The 21,804-nt window shown below is 33.8% G+C and overlaps 1 protein-coding gene across 1 annotated transcript; it reads left to right on the plus strand.

Moving 5' to 3' along the window:
- The first annotated feature begins 572 nt into the window (after positions 1–572).
- RSAD2 (radical S-adenosyl methionine domain containing 2) lies at positions 573–19,289 on the plus strand. Its single transcript, XM_074288074.1, has 6 exons — positions 573–968; positions 6,255–6,416; positions 8,517–8,746; positions 13,429–13,578; positions 15,582–15,614; positions 16,815–19,289. The coding sequence occupies exons 1-6, from the start codon at positions 620–622 to the stop codon at positions 16,977–16,979; spliced, it is 1,089 nt and encodes a 362-aa protein (XP_074144175.1). The 5' UTR covers positions 573–619; the 3' UTR covers positions 16,980–19,289.
- The last annotated feature ends 2,515 nt before the right edge of the window (positions 19,290–21,804 follow it).

Genomic DNA, 21,804 nt, shown 5'->3' on the forward strand with positions numbered 1-21,804 from the left:
TTAAGATGCAAGCATCTTTGTTCCTTTGTTAATTATGGAGTTGGTATTCCAGAGGATCGTGGGAACAGGCAGACTGATTTGGAATGAAATAATGGGAAGATTATAATTGAGAGAAATGGCCTCACTCTAATATCCTCCTCTTAACTCTAGAACTTTGCTTCTATAAAGCCTAAAAGTCATCTGTTATAAGTTGAGGGATATCAGACAGCCTGAATGCGGCTTCAGAGCAGAGCTGAAAATAAAAAGAATCTCGGAAAGTTTCCCCAAAACAAGACACTGGTACACTGGAAAATATCTTCCAAAGATTCTCAAATGCAGTATTAAGCTAAGGTATCCAGAACACTAGGATGTTGTGCTACCAGCAAACAGTAGGTGAAAGGGAATTCCTGACAAGGTAATTTCGTTTCTTCATAACATAGATTATGCAATTTCTTGTCTGGGTTCCAACTTTCATTTCACTAAAGAAGGAAATTGAAACTACTCAATTGAAAAGAAAAACAAGACATCCCACTTCCCACACGTCACACAGAAGCTAGCCCATGAGAGCCTTGTTATTTAACAGCAGGATTTGAAGTGAGTTTCAGTGGTGTGCTGTGCACAGCAGTAAGAGCTGGCAGAGATGTGGCTGCTCACACTCACAGGCTTTGCTGAGAAGCTACTTTATGTTTTCAGCCTCCAGCTGACTTCTCTATGGAAGATCCTGATACATTTATACTCCTCATTGGGAACACTGCTATGGTCTGCAGGTGGCAAAAGGAGTCAGCACGGGAAGAAGAGAGGAGGAATAAAAGAAGGGACTGCAAGAGAAGATGATGTATCAGGGCACTCCGTTAATCCTGTCAGTGTCAACTATCATTTCACACGCCAGTGTAACTACAAATGTGGTTTCTGTTTTCACACTGCTAAAACATCATTTGTGCTTCCCCTGGAGGAAGCCAAACGAGGTCTCCTTATGCTTAAAGAAGCAGGTAAGTCTGACTTGAGGTTCTTTAATACCTAGAATAAAATGTTGGTAGGAGCCCTGGGTTCCCAGGCTGAAAATTCAAATCCTGGCTCCACTTCCTCTTATGGGAATTTAGAATTTGGAGGCATATTAGAGAACATTGAGCCCCTGAATTCCTAACTTTTTTGGTGTAATGGACCACTTTGGCAATCAGATAAAGCCTATAGAACCCTCTCAGAATGATGTCTGTTGCCTATCATTCATAATTGAAGGATATACTATATTTCAATTGGATGATTGAAAATAAAAGATGCAAACATCTTCTCCTATCCAAGGTCACAGACTTCTGAAATCCATGGAACTCAGGTTTAAAACCCCAGATCTGGTCAGACTCCTTATTTTTACAGATGAAAAGGCTGAGATCCAGAATTGTGAAAGAGGCTTGCCTGAGATTGCATAGATAGTGAGTTACAGAGTCAATACCAAAAAGACTTCTTACTCTAAATCCCATGTCCTTATACCAACTATGTGAACTTAGGCAAATCACTTTATCTTGAAAAGATATGTGAAAAGAATGAGTTGGATTACATAATGCTAAAGATGCTTTCCAGTTCTAAAATCCTATGATTATTTCAGTATATTATGTATTTGGGGGTGTGTAGGTGTGTAAATTGAGGGATCATTGATACACTGAAACAAGAAACCTTTGGTCTACCCTAGTATATTCTTCAGTGAATTTTTTTCCAGCTAACAACACTTTTTCTGTTTTAAAATATTGAAATAAAATTGAGAAGGAATCATTGGCCCCTCCTGATCCTACCAAACTTAGTATAGATTTATCCCACCAGAACTTGTCAATTGAGTCTCAGAAAGGAGGAGGGGGTGAAGAAATACCTTATCAGGTGAGAGATATTACAAAAAGAGTTTATTGCACTACGTGAAAAATGTTCAAACAAATAAATTGATAAGAGTATGATTTGAGGGATATTACAGAAAGTTTCAGGGCTTTATAGTAGAATTTGATTCTGACATATTAAGAATACAAAAACAAAATACTTAAACATCGATGAAATTTGAATTGCATCATTAAAAGAAGCTTTCAAATTAAAATCACAAATTCATTTGAGCATTAACAACTTTTTTCTAAATTATTTTGACTTAGGCATTCTAGTGCAGGAAGTGCCTATAAATAATTTCTCTGGATGTCATGTTGAAGACAGTTTGCTTTCTGAGAATTCTCATGAGAGCAAAAGTTGGGACACATAAAAAGAAAACCTCTCCTTAACTAGGGGTTGGAAAGTAGTAAGTAAGTAAACTGAAATTTGTGCTGCTGAATTTAAATCTATTTATAGTTTTTTGAGCTGATTAATGATTAGTGGACAATGGTTCACCAAAATGAGTACATGGTACCTGTTAATGTGTCTATCAGGAGGATAGCTCATTTATCTCTTCATTAAAAAGTCACAAGCCAACAATTTGCCTTCTAGGAACAATTTATGATTTTGTCAGCTTCCTAATCACTGGGCACATACCCTATAATAACAATATGAGTACAGTACTAAGTTAAACAAGCAGATTCTAACATGAAAGCAGAAGTGCCAACAGAATTGTAATCATGGCATACTTTATATCTGTGGACTACTTTGATCCTCCAAATAAAAAAATTGAATCTGGTCACTGAGGTTGGTTAACTATAAAACCATAAGCATTATATGGCACTTTGCTCAGAACTATCCTATGAAGAATGAAGTATAAGGATCATTAATTACATTTTATATATGAAGAAACCGAGGCTCAGAAAGTTAAAGAAACTGCCCATATTCACATAACTAGTAACTTAGTCAGAACTTGCCCTAAGCCTACTAACTTGAGGTTCATTGTACCTCCCACTATACTATATTACTTTATATTTAATACTGAAGTTTGAATATGAATATTAGTGATATCATGAAATATCAGACTATCAGTTGCTAAAAAGAAAATAGTTGCTATTTTGAATAATTGAGGAATGTTTCAAATATTTTATCTAATTTCAAAACTGATTATAAGAGTGGATAAATATCTTAGAAATTATCTTGTCCAAGAGTCCTTAAATTGGTATTGATGGGTAAACATAATGGGTCCCTGGATATTTTTAAAGGATCTAAGAATTTGGTTTTTTAATATTTGACAATTGTTTTTCATAATTATTGGTTTTCCTTGCAATCCTATATATTTTATGCCATGAAAAAATTTACATTTACATCATTATTCTGAGAATAGGTTCATAAACTATATCAGACTGTCAAATGGGTCAAAAATAGAAAAAAAAAAGGTAAAGGGGGGAAAAGGTTAAGTACCTTCAAATCCAGCCTTCTTTTCACAGCAACATGTTGCTTTTCCCAGAATATGAAATTTTTTAGAATGATGGTTTCAGAACCACAATAGTGATTATAAAAAAACTTTGTGAGTTTTTAGCAGAGAAATAGAAACAACTTCCTCCGTCATTGTTCACTTGTGTTTCACTCTTGTGACCCATTTGGAAATTTTCTTGACAAAAATACTAGAATGGTTTGCCATTTTATTTTTCCAGGATTAAGTGACTAGTCTAGAGTCACACAGCAAGTAAGTATGAGGCTAAATTTGAACATAGGAAGAGAGTTTTCCTAATTCAAAACCCAGTCTTTCATCCTCTCTGCCACCTACCTATCTTAGGTTTTCTACTTTTTTTTTTTAAAGAAGAAATGTTTAGTTTTCAAAGTTACAGCTCTATTATGAATGTATTACTCAATTCCTATCTTAAGATGGAGACATTATAGACTTCAGAACAGAAAAATATTGATTGTAATTTATCTTCCTTATGGCTCAGGGTAATCATAGTGAACATCAATTATAGTATGAAACCATAATATAGTAATACTTTAGGTAGTGCATTGTTGATGTGTGAAGGCCTATTTGTGCCTTCGCTGATTGACCATAGAATATTCCACTGCTCATAGTGTTTTATTTTCTCTGGACCTTTGCAGGTCTCTGTTATCATGGGATATGCTTCTTTTCATGAATTCTTATTTATGCATCTACCATCTGCCACTGATTCTTCTGCCCATTGCAAATTGATTCTGCACTCATGATTCTTCATTTCCCCCTTTTTCCCCTAGTTTTTCTCTTTCCTGTGTTTCTAGTTCTCTTATATTTCTAGATTCAAAGCCCACAAAGTCTCTTATAGCATTGTTGTCCAACAAGGCAGTGGTAGTATAGAGAACAAATTAAAAAGATAGAGCATGTTAGCTAATATTTTCATTGGTGTTTATATTTGGAAATACATATGTTGAACTTTCAGATCTTTGAAAATGTGGTTTGTGTGAAGACTTTGTGTCATAATATTTGTCTTATTTCCAATAGTGAGGATTTTTTCATTACTTCCTTTATTTCTCTTTAATACTTGTGTTTTTGGTCCAGACATAAGATTTCAATAATATATGTGTTGGGGATGGTGGTATAAAGAGGACTTTTGGGTTGAAAATTACATTCATTAAACCTTTTGATTTGAGTATTTAATGACAACATATGAGAAATTATAAACAGCTGCTCTTAACATTCCCCAAGGTAAAAAGAAAAGCATTACAGTTAGAAAAAATTTAGATTAGACTTTGGGAAATTGAAAATATTCCCAAGAGAGGCTACGATAACAACCTCATTTTACAGATGATGATCTAAGGTGCACTATGTTTCTCCTGATACCATGATATCTCCATCTTAAGAAATACATTCTTTTTAACTTTCTAAAGTTATTTGGATGAAAAGACAAACACACTAACAATTAGAGCTGAACATAAATAAAAAAGAAAAAGCTGCCACCAAAGATTCCCTTCTCCTCTCCTTGAAATTCTTGGAGCTGAGCTGGATAAGCACTGTTATTCCTAGCTTTTCTTCTGCTGTTTGTGTAACCTTGGACCTTTCCATTCTTCAGCTTTCTCATCCATCAAAAATGGGATTTGGACTAGAGGATTATAGGTAGAAGAAGGGAAGGATGGAAGGACAGATTGAATTAGATGGCCTTTTATAACCCTGTCCAGGTTTGAAATTCCGTAATTTTGTGAAAGATAAACTTAATAAAATGATTCCCTTACCACCTATCCCCTACTCAATAAATTGCCTGCCAACCATATAATTTCATAATTCTATCCTATGTCCCTGAGCTGTGGACCACTATCTCATTAAGTCTTCCTTGACTATTTTGGATTAAGTCATTTTCTCCTTAATCTATGCTTATATATGTTAGTACTCATGTCTACACAACTCCTTTTGGCATATTATTCACTATTATTCAATATTCTTTTGCATAATAATCAAAATCTTTTGTCTTCTCATTTAATCCTCCAACTGAATTGTAAGACTATTGAGAGAAGAGACTTCAGGATTTAGAGGTGGAAGGAACATTAGAAAACTCTGGTCCAAATATATATATACATATATATATATATATATATATATATATATATATATATATATATATTTTTTTTTTTTTTTTTTGCTTGATGAGAAAACTGAAGAATGGAGAAATTAAAGGGTTGAATCAAGGTTGCAAAAATAGCAGGAAGGACAGTCAGGGGAAAAAAAGCTCAGTTTATAAAATCCAAGATCATAACCCTGGAGCCAAAAAACCCAAAAAAACCAAAAAAACAAACTCAGAGAACAATTAAGCCAACCCCCTCATTTCACACATGAGGAAACTGAGGCTCATGGAAATGGAGCTATTTATCCAAGATCTCACAGATAGAAAGCACCAAACAAAGGAATTTGAATACAAGTTTTCTGACCTTAAATCCTCCAAATCACATTATATCTTACATGTCTTTTTTTCCTGTTATCTTATACAATGCTTTGCACATTTCAAGTACGTACTATGAATTAGATATTGCTCAAAAACGTTTGATAATTAAATCCAGTGAATTAAGATTATATTTCAGTAACCTAGAAGCCAAAAGTTTTAAAGCTAAAGTTATTTTGACATTTAAAAATACTGCATAATAATTATGAATATGAACATTATATTAATTTTCTATTTGTTTTTTTAAATAATAAGTTTTTTCTATATACTTAAAATTGTTAAGTTATTAAAGGATTCTTTATAAATTAACAAATCCAAACACAAAGCATTCTGTAAAGGTCAGTTATTATCTACCTAGTAGTTCCTAGTGTGCTACTTGTTTATAAGGACTGTATTGTTTTTCACCTTTTTATTTTGGCTTCTTGACATTTGCATTTAGTAGGTGTATAATGAATGGTTTTTTAATCTGAAATAAAAAAAAATTCCTCTGCCATTTGACAGGTATGGAGAAGATTAACTTTTCAGGAGGAGAGCCATTTTTACATGATAGGGGAGAATTCCTAGGCAAGTTGGTGAAATTCTGCAAAAAAGATCTAAAACTCCCCAGTGTCAGCATTGTGAGTAACGGAAGCCTGATCAGAGAGAGATGGTTCAAGGATTATGGTGAGTGGCATTCTTATGTACTAACAAGTTTAGTATTTTGTGTGCTACTTTTTAGTATTGTTGAAATCTATTTTTCCTTTGTCCCATATGACTAAGGCCAACTGTGCTAGGAAATTAGAATAGGGAAAAATCAAAACTCCCAGAAACTTTCTGCAAATTATCTGTACAATTTGAGTTCAGCAGAGACTTGCAATCATAGGTTTTGGAGCTGTAAGGTTTTTAAGAAATTATGTACTCCAGATTTTTTTTCTTTGTTTTATTTTGTTTTTTTGTTTTTTTGTTTTTCTGAGGCAATTGGGGTTAAGTAACTTATCCAGGGTCACACACATATTCGCTTTCTACAGCAAAAGAGTGAAACCTGGAGAAAGAAAATGGTTTTCACCAGCTTATCCATGAAACTAAAACAATATCTGAACCTAGGCCTTCTGATTCCCAATACATGATATCATAAGGCCTAGAACATAGGTCATGGGACAATTACTCTGAAGGCCATCTAGTCCAAAACCCCTTACTTCACAAAAATGAGGAAACTGAAGAGACTGTGGTTTGCCCAAAAGCACACCGATATAAGTAGTAATTAGCTGAGATTGGATTCAAACTCACTATCTTCAGATTTCAAGATGCAACTTGAATGATAATCAATGAATGAATCAAGAGAAGTGTGTTCTAGTTCCAATCATGCAGCTGTCTAATCTTATTAAGTGAACAAGTCTTTTGACTTGAGTTTTTCATCAATTAAATAGGGATATTGAATTAGATCATCTGTAAAATATCTTTTTCTACACTGTGAATTCTCTGGCTCTACAGGTAAAATTTGGCATTATAGGGAGGAGGAACATGGGTGATGACATGGATAGAACATGGTCATAAAGTAATGGGATCATGGAATTCAGAATAAGAGGAGACCTAACACATTATCTAGACTCCAGCTTCTTAAATTTTAGTTTGTGACTCCTGTATGAAGTCTTATAACTGAATGAGGGGATCACAAAATTATGATTTATTATCAATAAATTTTGATTTATATATCTATTTTATATACTTATATATCCAGAGTCACATAAAAATTTCTCAGCAAAAAGAATTCACTAGTGGAAAAAGTTTAAGAAACTCTGATCTAGACTAACTTCCCTATTTGCACAGAAGAGCACTCTAACTCAGTCAGGAGAAGTAATATACTCAAGGTCATATAGGCATTAAATAGCAGAGTTGGCAGTTCCTTTGACTCCAGGTCATATATTTGGATTGACTAGAATGAGAGATACATTGGAGGACAGTTGGAATTAATAATTAAAAAGTTAACATTAATAGAGCTCTTCAAGGTTTTCTGAACACCTAATATACATGATCTCATGTATATTACAAGTCTAGGATGTAAATATTGTTATCCTTTTTTTACAGATAAATGTAAGATCTGTCTAAGGTAAGATAGTTAGTAAATGTTAGAGTTTTCTCTTTACTGAGGGAGTTGGACATATGAAAAGTCTTTCAGTCTTCTCATAGTCTATGTTTCTATGTCTGTGTTCAATAGCTGGTACAATCCCTTACTTGACGCTTGGCATTTTCAATAAATTTACATTTTTATTTACATATTTATTAATATTTTTCAATATACATATGCATAAACAGGGAAATTTGCAATAAGAAATATTGCTTTACATATAACACAAATTACAATAAATTTATGATTGGATCACACATGAGTAAGAATCTAAATCAAGCTAACCCTCAAAAGTCCATTCCCTAGGCAAATGAGGCTACAGAAAGCAATATGGTATATGAATTATGTTTCAGGAAGTTGGGAAAAAATCATCTTTTTTTTTTTAATAGGATAGAGAAAAAAACATCTAGAAAACTATGCTAGATTTCATGGCTTCTCTGAGGTCCCTTCTTTTCACATAGGCACATATATGCATGACTATATTCATACATACAAATACATGCACATATAAACTCTGAAACATACATATGTAAATGTAATACAATGCATATACATATATATTCATATATATTTGCATACATTGGTAAAGATTTATAAGTTATTTACTATACCTAGTTCTTTGAAAAGGAAAAATGAATACTTTGTTTTTTCCACTCCAGGTGAATACCTAGACATTCTTGCTATTTCATGTGATAGTTTTGATGAGCAAATCAATGCACTGATAGGCCGTGGACAAGGGAAGAAGAATCACGTGGAGAACTTGTGGAAGTTGAGGAGGTGGTGTGCAGATTATAAGGTTGCTTTTAAGATCAATTCTGTTATTAACAGATTTAATATGGAAGAAGATATGAATGAACAAATTCAATCTTTAAACCCTGTTCGCTGGAAAGTAAGTACATAACAATATTTGTCAGATTTTTTTTTTAAATAAAGCAACATTTTAGAGAAGTTCTTGATGGCAAAGTTTGAGACAACTCAAACTCAGTGAAGACTCCCACCTTAGAAATAAGGGATTTAGGTCCTAGTTTCATTTATGCTCTCCCCATTTTCAGTTCTCCATCTACAATATGCTTAGTAATCCATCTGAAATGAGTATCACAGAACCTAGAAACCTTGTCTCATGTAAATTTCACCCATTTCTGTCCTAAAACCTTCAAGAGAGGATCCATTTGCCAGACCACAGAGCTTTCTCTAGTTCTTTTCCTCCTTTTGTCCATTTACGAAATAGAAATAATAGTCCTTGGGGAGATAATGAGGGGAAAAGCCAAAAATTTATTAAACAATTCAAAATTCCTCAGAAGAACTATTTAGTATTATAATTTTCTTTAAGATAGTGATAGAACCAGATTTGTGGTTTAATTGGCTTAAAAAAATTGAGAAAACTTCCTCTCCTAATTCAGCTCACACCTTTCTTTCAACTCTATATTCTCTTGACTGAAAACTGAGATTTAGGATTTTTTTGATTTTATCTTTGTTTACTCCTTGGGCCTCCATCATAATTCCCCATGTAGTACATGTACCCCATGATCTTTCTAGCTCTCTATATTGTCTTTTCTATTAGAATGTAAGCTCCCTGAAGGCAGAGATTTTTTGTCAATGCATCTCCACTCTTAGCCTAGTGCCTGACTTATAGTAAAGCACTTAATAAATATTTGATCTAGCAATCCAGATTTCATCTGGTCTTACAATCTTAGAGAGATGCTAACCTAGAGTAATGAAAGACTCAGTGACTTACCTAGAGTCACAAAACATGTAAAAATTGAATATTATTTATGTATGAAAATGGCTCTTTAATAATCTTATATCTCAAAGGGCAAATAAATTATGATAAATAGAAAATATGAGAAGCAGCCTAAACCAGAGGAAAAGGAGCTAATCTTAAAGTGAGAGAGATTTTGCATTCAAGTTTGACATCTTGCCCGGGAGTTCCTGACAAGTCTTTTAGTCTTTCTGCTCTGGGTGGCTCTAAGATGATAAGATGTAAGCCTGCTTCTAATACTTTCATTTGTTCCATAGTTCCATAGTCTAAGATGATAAGATGGAATCCTGCTTCTAATACTTTCATTTGTTTCATAGTTGCATAAAAGGGAAGAATGTTGTATTTTGGAAATATTTTTTAATTTATTAATTCTTTTTGTTTCATTGACTTAATTTCTAAAGATATCCCTATACTTCTCCCCACCTGAACATCCCTCTTACAAATAATAATAATTAAAAAGAAAGAGGACGATACAAGCAGTTTAGCAAATTCAAATATATATCTTTAATCTGAAAGTATATTCACCATTCCTCACATATGTTCTTTACCCCTGCAATGAAAGGTGAATGTTCTCAATGCTTTTCTGAGCATTTTTACAGTCTTCAGTTACTTTTTTTTTTGGTCATTGTTCTTTCTGCTGAGATTTTGGTAGTCATTTTGTATGTTGTTTTCATTTTTCTACTTCATTCTGCATGTGTTTATATAAATCTTTGCATGTTTTTTCTGAATTCTACATATTCATCTTATGCTGCAGTCATATTATATTATTTTGGAATGGACCATAATGTGTCTAGCAATCTCCAAATCATTGGACATTTATTTTGATTCTATTTATTTTCTACCACATTAATTTTTTTCTATTTACATTTGACAAATACAAGATCTTTCTGTTATTTTATTTGCTTGGGTTGTCTTCTCATCAATGAAACCTCTATGCCCAAGAATATGAGTCATTTTACCACTTTTGAAAAAAAAAACATAATTCTAAATAGTATTCTAGAATGGTTGTATTGCTCAAATAATGTATTAGTAGAAATCTTTCCATCACTCCACCACAACTGATTCTTTTCATATTATTTTTTTTCATTTTAGCCAAGTTTGGGCACATAATGTAGTATATTAGAGTTCCATTATTTTGCCTGCTTCTTATTATTGGTAATTTGGAGGACTACTGATACAATGGGAAAAAATAACTGACTTTAGAGGATGATCTCAGTCAAATTCCTTCTCCAATATATACAAAATTTTAGGTCCTAGTTTCCATAAAATAATGCAAACTATAGGAAGTCTGAGATTCCTCCCAGCTCTAAATCTATAAACCTAATCTTCTGTAGTTGTTAATAGTTTGGAAATCTTTTTTTTTCCCAAAGAATTGTTTTTTCCATACCATTTGACTACTAATCTATGAAGAATGACTTTTGATGTTATGTGTCTATGTTCATTCTTTATATATCTGGTCCTTATCAGAGATATTTTTTCAGTTATCAATTTCCTTTCTTATCCTTGTTGTACTGATTTTGTTTCTTCAGAAACAACTTGGTTTCATATCATTGAATTTTCTTAATCTTTGTCCTTTGTTTGATCAAGAATTCTCTACCATCCTAGCCATAGTTGTGAAAAATGTCATCAATCTATTTTTATCCAATCTTTTTTCTTTGCAATGTGACCTTTTGCTCACTTATTTCCATTTGGAACTTATTGGAATATATGACATAAGATGTCAGTCTAAACCTAGGATATGCCAAAATGTTTTGCGGTTCTCCCAGAATTTTTTGTCACATGAAGAGTTTTTCATGAAGTAATTTATTTTCTCTGTTTTATTGAACACTATGTCAGTAGATTAAACTGGTTCTGAATTTTATATATATGTATCTTAATTGGGTTTTTCTCTATTTTTTGGCCAATACTAAGTACTCTTCATGGTCCTGCTTTATAGAATAATTTGAGAACTGGGAATAATAGAAGAAACTATATCCAAATACTATAACTTCAAAGAAATATTCCAGTAATGATCTTTAATATTTGGGAGGGAGTAGTGAATGATGCCTTACTTCTTACTATTCAAGGTTCAATGTATTTGGCAGCTTGCCAAATAATGATTGTGCTCAATATGAAATAATACTTGGGTCTCCTTCCTATCCCAACTTTGGACCATTTATCACACCAGAAATATAGAACTACAGAACTTTAGACTTATATGATGTAATCATCAGCCAGAAAAAAATTTACTAGGCCAAACCCAGGGTCACAGGGAAAGGTTATTGCATCCAGGGAAAAGGGGATGGGTTAGTTGAAGTAATTATTTTGTGGTTTAATGAAAGATATGAAACATTAAAGTACTCTTTTCCCCTTGAAGGGATTTAGAGACTCATTGTCATATTCTTCTTTATCATCTGATGGATTTAGACAAAATGATCACTGAGATCCTTTTATGCCCTGACTTTCAATGATCTTATGATCTATTCAGACCCTGAAATTCAACAATTCTTTAATTATCTACTTGGAAAGAATTCACTCATATAGTTCGCTACAAAATAAATCTTACCAAAATTATATACCGAGTATGTCTTCCATTAAGCATAGAATTTTTTATTAAAATATACAGGGTAATTTTACATTTGGGCTGTTGTAATAGTCTCCTAATTTAACTTCCTTCCCTAAGCTTCTTCCTGCTCCAATCACAATAGCCAGTTATATTGTTAAAGCACAGATCTGAGCACTTCATTCCCTGCTCCATAAATACTGGTGACTCTCCCGCTTTAGGATCAAATACAGATTCTTCTGACATTTAAAGCCCATTATAATCTGATGGCATCCTACCATTTCCGCCTTGTTAAACCTTTTCCTTCATATAATCTACATCCCAACCAAACTGGAATTCTTGCTGTTTTTTTTTCAGAGTTTTCTACCTCCTGTGTCAAAGAGCTCATATAACTGCTCCCTATGCTCAAATTCCTTTCTTCTTTAGCTTTACCTTTTGCAATCACTTAAAAAAATAATTTCAGTGATATTCAACTCTTTGTTACCATTTAGGGTTTTTTAGGTGAAGATACTACAGTGGTTTGCCATTTACTTCTCCAGCTCATTTTATAGATGAGAAGCTAAGGTAAACAGGTTAAATGACTTATCCAGGGTTATACAACTAATAAGTCTTTGAGGTCAGATTTGTTCTTAGCAACATGATTTCCTGACTTCAGACTCAGAACTTGATCCAATGTACAAACTAGCTGCCACTTGGAAATATTAATTTCCTCTAAAATTTAGTTCAAGTTCCATATCATACATGAAATCTTTTCTGGTTCTCTCCAAAAGCTAGTGCCTCCCCCAAATTACATTGTATTTATTAATATTGTATATATTTGTGTTTGTATATTCCCCTTAAAACATGTAAATTCTTTGACTGTTTCCTTTCTATCCTTGTTTTCCTGTCACTAAGTGACTTGCACATTTTCCTGAACCAGATCAAAAAAATTATATTAGTTGAAATTTACATTTAACCTATCTGGCACTTCCTGGAGTAGGCACAAGAATAAAAGATATGTAAGTGTTTTATAAACATGAATAATAATTAATGTTATTTAAAACATCTGTTAAATGTTTCTATGCTAGGTGAAATTCTTCCTTCTTTACAGACTTACAGGAACTACTTACTTGTCCTTAAAGTGACTTTTTTGTGTAACAAACTTTTGTTTAATTCAAAGGGAGTTTTGTGTGTAAAGGAGAGAGGAAAGTGAGCTGCAGGAGAGCATGCTCTAATGTTTTCATAATGAAAGGTACTTTGAAGAAAACAATGATAATGCTCTGTCTTTCAGGTGTTCCAGTGCCTTATCATTGAGGGTGAGAATGCTGGACAAGAAGCCCTGAGGGAAGCAGAGAGATTTGTTATTAGTGATGAGGACTTTGAAAAATTTCTAGACCGGCACAAAGGCATCTCCTGTTTGGTACCTGAATCTAATAAAAAGGTAATAAATGAACAAGAGCTATTCCTTTTACTGATTCATTGTTGAATCATTTATTTAAATCAGGATGGGACTTCAAGAAGTCATCTAGAACAAGCTCTTTCTTTGTGTTACTGAAACCTAGTAAGCAGAAGACTCTCACTCTACATTATATAGATACGAAGTAGCAGAGTCAGAATTTAAACCCAGAGCTTCAGACTACAGATCCTTAAACTCTTTACACTTTACCTTGAGGAGTATTTAGGGTCCTGAGGAACTCTATTTGAATTCTTCCTCTCTGTGACCTTACATAAAGTGCTAAACTCTTTTGACCTCAGTGTCCCCATCTGTAGAATGAGGGGCTTGATCGCTAAGCTTTTGTCTTTCAGGTGTACCTTATTAAAGAATTTTTTCAGTCTCAGAAATCCTACTCACATACTTTGAAAGGAATTATAGATTTTCCTTTCTGAGAGACTACATGATATAGTGGGAATACACACACACACACACACACACACAAATATTTTGTGTGTATTTGTATCTGTGTGAGATGGGAGGTGAGAGAGCCAGAGCTAGAGACACAGAGACAGATAGAAAGGGAGAGAGAGAGAGAGAGAGAGAGAGAGAGAGAGAGAGAGAGAGAGAGAGAGAGAGAGAGAGAGAGAGAGAGACAAGAGAGCTAGACAAAGAAAGAGAAGAGAGAAACATACAGATAGAAACAGACAGAGAGAGAGAGAGAGAGAGAGAGAGAGAGAGAGAGAGAGAGAGAGAGAGAGAGAGAGAGAGAGAGAGTGTGTACACTAGGTGGAAAAGTGAATAGAATATTAGGCTTGGACCTGAGTTCAAATCTAGTCTCAGATATTTCTTAATTAGTGGCTCTGAGCAAATCTCTGTCTCTGTCTGAAGTAGTACTCACCTCCCACGGTCGTTGTGAAAATCGAATGAAATATTTGTGAAGTTCTCCATAAATCTTAAAATGCGAGTTATTATCCTTTTACTCTTGACTCTAAGTATTTGTGTGAACATAGACAAATTATTACTTCAAAGAATCTCAAGTTTGGAAAGGCTTTAGAAGTTATTTAATTCAACTGGTACTAGAACCGAAATCCTCTTTTTACAACATTTCTGAAAAGTGATCTTGTATTTTCTGTTATGTGGCAGTTACAGCTTAATAATAGATACTTGGTTTAGAATGGAAGGCTCTGGTTTCAAATCCTGACTTTTCTAAAACTTAATACTTGTGTAATCCAGGACAAACTACTTCCCTCTCTGAGCTTCAATATTCCTCCTCTGTAAAATGAGGTAATAAGACTAAATGATTTCTGAAATACCCCTTAGCTCTAAGGTTTAATGGGAAAGCTGTTGGCCACATCTCCACCAAAACCCCCCATTTGATTTTTGGATAGCTCTAATTGTTAGAAAATATTTCCTGGTGTGGAATCCAAATCTGCCTCTCAAAGCTCTCTACCAATTGTTTTTAGTTAGGTCCTCTGTGGCTAAGAAGAGTAAGACTAATCCTTCTACTTAACAGCCCTTCAAATACTTGAAGATAGCTATTTTTCAACCAATCCCCAGGTAGAATAATCTCTAGGTACATCACCATTCTTCAAATTCTTTTCTAGTTTTCAATGTTCTTTCTAAATAAGAACTGAACACAATAACCCAAATGTGATCCAATCAGGACAGAGTACTGGATCATCACTTGACTTTCCTGTTTACATAGTGGAAGGTGGGACTTCATGATCTGTTAGTCTCCTTTCAGGAGTCTATGAAAACTATACTTTCATTTATGAGGACTTCTGCTGACATTGACTCTTCAAAAGTTGCCATGGTCAAAAGATTCACCATTTGTCAGTCATCCTTTCAAAGGGGAGCCTTTCTGGACCTCATTTCACAGGCAGGTCTTTAATGAAAAACTTTCAAGAACTCCAGGTCACCTCCATGTTGCAATGGAGCATTTGAATAATGCTTGGTCATGTTAAAAAGAATTGAAATTAAAATTTTGGATTTTTTCCTTTGTATTGCAGATGAAAGATTCATACCTTATTCTGGATGAATATGTAAGTCAACAAGTTATAAAAACAATATTGTTTGCAAATTAGTTAAGTGCAACAATTATACTTATATTTTAATGAGCTAAGCTATGTTTACATTTTTGAGTGCTTCTTAAGCAACATTTCATATTCCTCAAAGAATAATATTAACAAATAATTATTTCTTGTCAAAACAAATAACTATTTAGGATTGTTTATGGAAAATGATCATTGTTACAAGGGTTTTTTTAGTTTTCTTGAAAATTAATTGTGCTTTATAGATGTCAAAATCCATTTTAGGATTGAGATTGTCCCTAGAGAATACAAGCTAGAATAATGGTTTGGCAATTATTCAGTAAAACTGGTTATGGTACAGAGTCAATCTGTATAACTCAAGAGCAGAGTTTTTGTTTTTGTTTTTGAGGGCAAAATAATTTCTTTGGGATTGTTAAAAGAGCATTGTAGCACCAGCCTTGAAGTCAGAAGGACCTGAGTTCAAATCTGCCCTCAGACACTTAACAGTTCTTAGCTGTGTGACCCTGGGCAAGTCACTTAACCCCAATTGCCTCAGCAAAGTGGGGGGGGGGAAAGAGCATTGTTTTGGGTATCCCCAGTAGCCTTCCCCACTAGCTATCTGGGTATCTGTGGGAAAGTGATTCAACCCTTCTTGGCCTTAGCCATTCCATCTGTAAATAAATGGACTGAGTTCCATTCATGTGGTTCTGAATCTCTCATTTGGTTGATGAGTTTTCTCCGAGTAACCAGATGAACTGCTAGATCACCATTTTGCTTTGTGAGAACCACATGTGAGTCAAAATGCAGGTTAGAAAATTGTAGTTTATTTCAATTCAATTAAACTTTGTTGAATTATTTGTACTAGTAAGTACAAAGACATAGCCTCTATTTACAAGAAACTTACGATTTCTGCTCTTGTCTTTTCAACTCAGTAAGAAGGTATGGAGCTCTATGATTACACAGCAACCAGAAAAAGTACAGGCTTAGGTCTCTTAGGATCTTAGTATATAAATATTTAGTCAACAAGTATTTACTGAGTACCTATTCTGTGCCTGGCATTATACTAAGCACTGGGGTGGGGGTAGATAAAGGGAAGGAGAGGGAAAGCCAGATATGTAAAGCCAAGGGTTGTCAGGCCCCTACTGAGTTGTAGAGATTGTAGGTGATACATGCATTTCAGCATTTACTAATATTCTATCATAAATTTTCTAGATGCGCTTTCTGGATTGTACAAGGGGCCGAAAGGATCCTTCTAAATCAATTCTGGATGTGGGGGTAGAAGAGGCCATAAAATTCAGCGGCTTTGACGAAAAAATGTTTTTCAAACGAGGAGGAAAGTATGTATGGAGTAAAGCAGATCTTAAATTGGACTGGTAAAGATAATGAAAACATTGGTGTGCCTGAAAAGGAAATCCTTAAGATAAATGAAGGACCGTCTTTTTATAACAGTGTAATCCTTTTTCTGAACTACTTCTGAAGGACGTTATTTTTTTAATCATACAGATACTTCATAGGAATTTAGACTTTATAAGTCATCTATTTCAACACCTTCATTTGACAGAGGAGGAAGCCAACAACCTCAGACACATGTTAAAGAGACGAATGAGAAAGCTGAATAGGACTTGAATGCCTCTTGCAGTGCCCAGTATGATCACTGGGGGGCATGTGGCTATTATGGAATACCCTCCACAGTAGAAAATCATGTTGAATTTTCTAGCCTTTTGCTTGGAGATAGCAATGACATTGTGAAAAAAATTAGAAATGACTTTCTAATGATAGTATAACCACTTGAATGAAAATAATGCCTTGTTATTTGGCTGAATTGATCTTTCCAACAAATGGGAAAGAAAATTTACCCCTGTGTGTGATTTACATTTTTTTTTTCCTAGTTAATTTTTGTCTAGGATATTGTATTTTTAATCACAAAAGTTTTGGTTTGAATCCTGGCTAAATGGTTCTTTTCAGATTTAAGTGTATAGTACAATGATCTCTTGAACTACCTAGTTAATCCCTCACTTATTCACAATCATATTATGGCTTAGTATTTTAAAGTTATGTATTTAATAAATATTTATTAATTACATACCAGAGGCTAGGCACTGTGCTAACCATTAGGATACAAAAAGAGGCAAAGACCCTCAAGGAGTTTACATTCTAATGGGGGAGACAACATACAAACAAATATATACAAAGTAAACTATATATAGGATAAATAGGAAATAAGAGGGAAAACCATTGGAATTAAGAATGGTTAGGGAAAATGTACTATATAGAAGGTGAATTTTAGTTAGGACTTAGTGGGATTTTCATTATTAGTTCATCAATTTACAATTAGAAGAGATTTCAGAAGTCAATTAATGTATTGCCCTCATTTCAAAGGTAGAGAAACTTGAAGATAGAGAAACAGAGGCCTTAAGTGACTTAGATAGGGTCATAGAGGCATTAATTAGCAAAAGTAAGAGTTGACTCAAGGTCCTCTGACTCCAAAGCCAACACTTTTCTTACCCTAATACATATAATTATTCATTATTATGCAATTTTGTTTCAGTATTCTTGAATGGGTGGGTAGGGAAATATTTAGAGACAAAATATCTCTGTTTACAAATATTTGAAGTTCAATATTTCTGGAGATTTTTATTTTGTTTTGCATTGTTGCATTGTGTTTTTCTTTGGAATATTACTTCTTTGGAGACAAAGAAATTCTTAGTTCCAGACATTTCAATACCAGTATTCTAACCCTGTGTCATATTTCCTTAGTGTTTTAAGGTTTACAAAAAAAAAAAAAATTAATAATAAATCAGTAAGTTATATAGTTCAAATGTTGCTATCTTCATTTTAGAGGTTAGAAAACTAGGTCTCAGAGGAGAAGTGAATTACTCATGATTACACTCTTAATTATAGTGCTACAACTTGAGTAAAATTAAGAGAAGTCATATGTTAAAAAACAATTTTTGTTTAACTTACATTAATCGATAAATAAGCATTTATCTTATTAAGAGGTAGGAGCAGGGATACAAATTGAAAATTATACTCTCAGAAGAGTATAGAATGAAGTGTTGATTGTATATATTATCTTCTACATTTATGCTTATGTTGTTACATGGAGTTTTGACTAGTTAGAATTATAACTAGAAATGTTGATGCTCAAGACAAATCACACAAGGCTTAGAGAAAAGCAATTTGAAATATTCTCTCAAATGAACTTTTTAAGAAAAATTTAATTGAGAAGCAGAGTAGAGAGGTGACAAGCCACAAATCCATTGTCAAGACAATTCTCTTTTGGAACTGTACTATCTGATGGTTTCTTATTCTGACTAATTATTCTTTAAGAGGTGCTAAACTCAGTTATTTCTATGATTATTTCTACTCCAATATGTATCAGTGATGCTACTGTCTTCTAAATTCCAGTGATCTGGGGTAAAGTATTTATTACTGTTACTCTAGTTTTGTTTGTATAACATAAAGATAAAGGTTTACAAAACAAGCTGTATCATAAACTGATCAGTAGGAATTATCTTCCAGAATGTGCTATGTTGTAATAAGCTATATTTGATGTCTTTGATTTTATACTTGTTTTTTTTTAAATGTGTGGGAATGAAAGTTTGTTTTTTATTATATTTTCCTGTATTATGATAACTTTAGACATTAGTGAAATGTATGTTGAAATAAAAATGTTTTAACATTACATATTCTTCTGTTCATGCTGTTATTTTACAAATTGTTCTTTCCATACACTTCATTTTGCATCAGTTATTTAAAGTTTTCCCAGGTTTCTCTGCAATCACCCTTTTCATTATTTTTCACTATCTAAAAAGGTTGTATTACATTCCTATACTGCAAATTATTCTACCATTCTCCAACTGACAGTGACCTCTTTAGTTTCCAGATTATAAAAAGAGCTACATAGAATATTTGAGTTACTATAAATATTTAGGCACATATTATTCACTCTCCTCTTAGAAGTATGTATTCTTCTACAAATATTACAATGTACTGAATTCAGGATAAGGCATGGGGTTCCTAGAAGCAATTGTGTATGTTTATTAAAAACCTTCACTAAGAACTGATATATTTTAATTATCAGCAGAATTATCAGTAATAAATAAGTACATATCCAGTAATCTAATCAGGACTAAGCCTTGATGATATAACATACTGGGGAAAAAGAGTTTCTATATTACTTTACAGATTTGGACCATGATATATAATAGAAATCCTGAATGAAACTCTCATATATTATTTGCCATACCAATCAAATAACAAAGAATTATTTTATAGAGCTAGAAAAAACAATAACAAAATTCATCTGGAAGAACAAAAGGTCAATAATACAGGAAATCAATGAAAAAATGTGAAGGAAGGTAGCCTAGTTTTCCATTCTTTAAATTATATTACAAAGCAGTAAACATGAAAATAATCTGGTACTGACTAAGAAATAGATGGATAAATGAAATAGATTAGGTACACAATACAAAGTAGTAGATGACTATCATAACCTAGCATTTTATAAGCCCAATGATCCAGACTTTTGAGACTCTTGTCCAATTCTTATTAATCATTTAACAAAAATTTCTGGAAAAAGCAAATTTCTAATATCTTATACTATATAGTAAGTAAGATCAAAATGGATAAATGATTTATATATAATGAGTAATATAAGTAAATTAGGGGAGCAAGAATAATGTGGCTGTGACAAATTTTCTTCATAGTATATTCACTATATGATAAAATCATATGTATAGTCCCTCTCCTCTTCCAAAGGAGGATATTAAAGAAGTTTAAAAAGCTACAAATAAGAAAGCTGTGATGTGTTCTCCCTTTTTCTCTCTCTTCCTTTTTCCTCCTCCTCCTGTTCCTCCTAGTAGAGGGCTAAAACTCTGAAAAGGTCTACTTGAATCTGAGAAGGCAGAGCACTTAAGGCTAATTACCTACTAGATCTGAGATAATGATTCTATAAATATATACTTAGATGATATGGTGATGTGATGGTTCTCCTCACCATTGGTACTTGCTGAATGTGTGGTAGTAAGGTAATTGTAGGCAAGGATTGGAGGGCTGAGGGAAAGAGGTTAGAGTCACTTGGTGGCAGGACAAGAAAGAGAGAGGACTCTCTGGACTCCAGAATCCAGGATATATCTTTGGCAAGCCACATGGCAGCTTGCCTGCCTCCTTCACTTCTCCCCCTAAAGACCAAGAACTTTGATTGATACTGACTCTGACTGATCTTGAGACCCTTCAGGGAGTTATTCTGGACTTATACCTCCTCCTCCTCTTTCTCCTCCTCCTTCTTCCCTTTCTCCTCCTTCTATTCATCTTCCTCCTCTACTTCTCTTCTTTATTCTATTCTTCCTTTCCTCTGTCTCTTTTCTTTCCTATGAAGTTGTTTCTCTCTTTGACTCTGTTTCTAACACACACACTGAGGGAGAGAGAGAGAAAAGGGAGGAGAGAGAGAGACAGAGGGAGACAGAGACAGAGACAGACAGAGAGACAGATAGAGACAGAGACAGAGTGACAGAGACAGAGAGAGAAATAGAGAGACAGAGACAGAGAGACAGAGACAGAGATAGAGAGAAGGACCGAGGGAGGGAGAGAGAGAGAGGGATAAGGAAGAGGGGGAGGGAGGGAGGAAAGAGGGAGTTCAGCAAATGTTCAAGTCTTCACATTTGGGTCTTCTGATGTTTTATAATGATGACTCTGGGTCTTCAAAGATTATGTCAATAAATTACAAACACTTGTAGATTCTTCCAAGATGGTCCTAATAATGGTCTATACATTTGTTATTTGAGAATAAGCCTTGTTAAATATGGACTGGCCACCTCAAATACCTCCCCAATCCAATTCATTATTCACCTAGGATGCGGGTCTGACCACGTTACTTTTCTTCTTAATAAACTTCAGTGACAAAGAGAGAGGCACTGGAAATATAAATCCCTTTGATATTTAAAGTCTTTCACTATGTCCTCCCTTTTCCATATTGCTCCCCATGCACACACAATCTAGCCATATTGACCTTGATGTTCCTTAACCATGATGTTCTTTTCTCTGTGTTCTTAACACTGTCTCTTGAAATTCCTTCCTTCTTCACTTCAGTCTATTAGAATCCATGATTTCTCTCAAGACTCAATTCAAGTATCACCTTATAAGCAAAACTCTTTCTGATTTTTTCAACTTCTAAAGCCACTCCTCCCCAAACTGTCTTATA

The sequence above is a fragment of the Sminthopsis crassicaudata genome, chromosome 2 (genome assembly GCF_048593235.1).
Source record: "Sminthopsis crassicaudata isolate SCR6 chromosome 2, ASM4859323v1, whole genome shotgun sequence".
Lineage (NCBI taxonomy): Eukaryota > Metazoa > Chordata > Mammalia > Dasyuromorphia > Dasyuridae > Sminthopsis > Sminthopsis crassicaudata.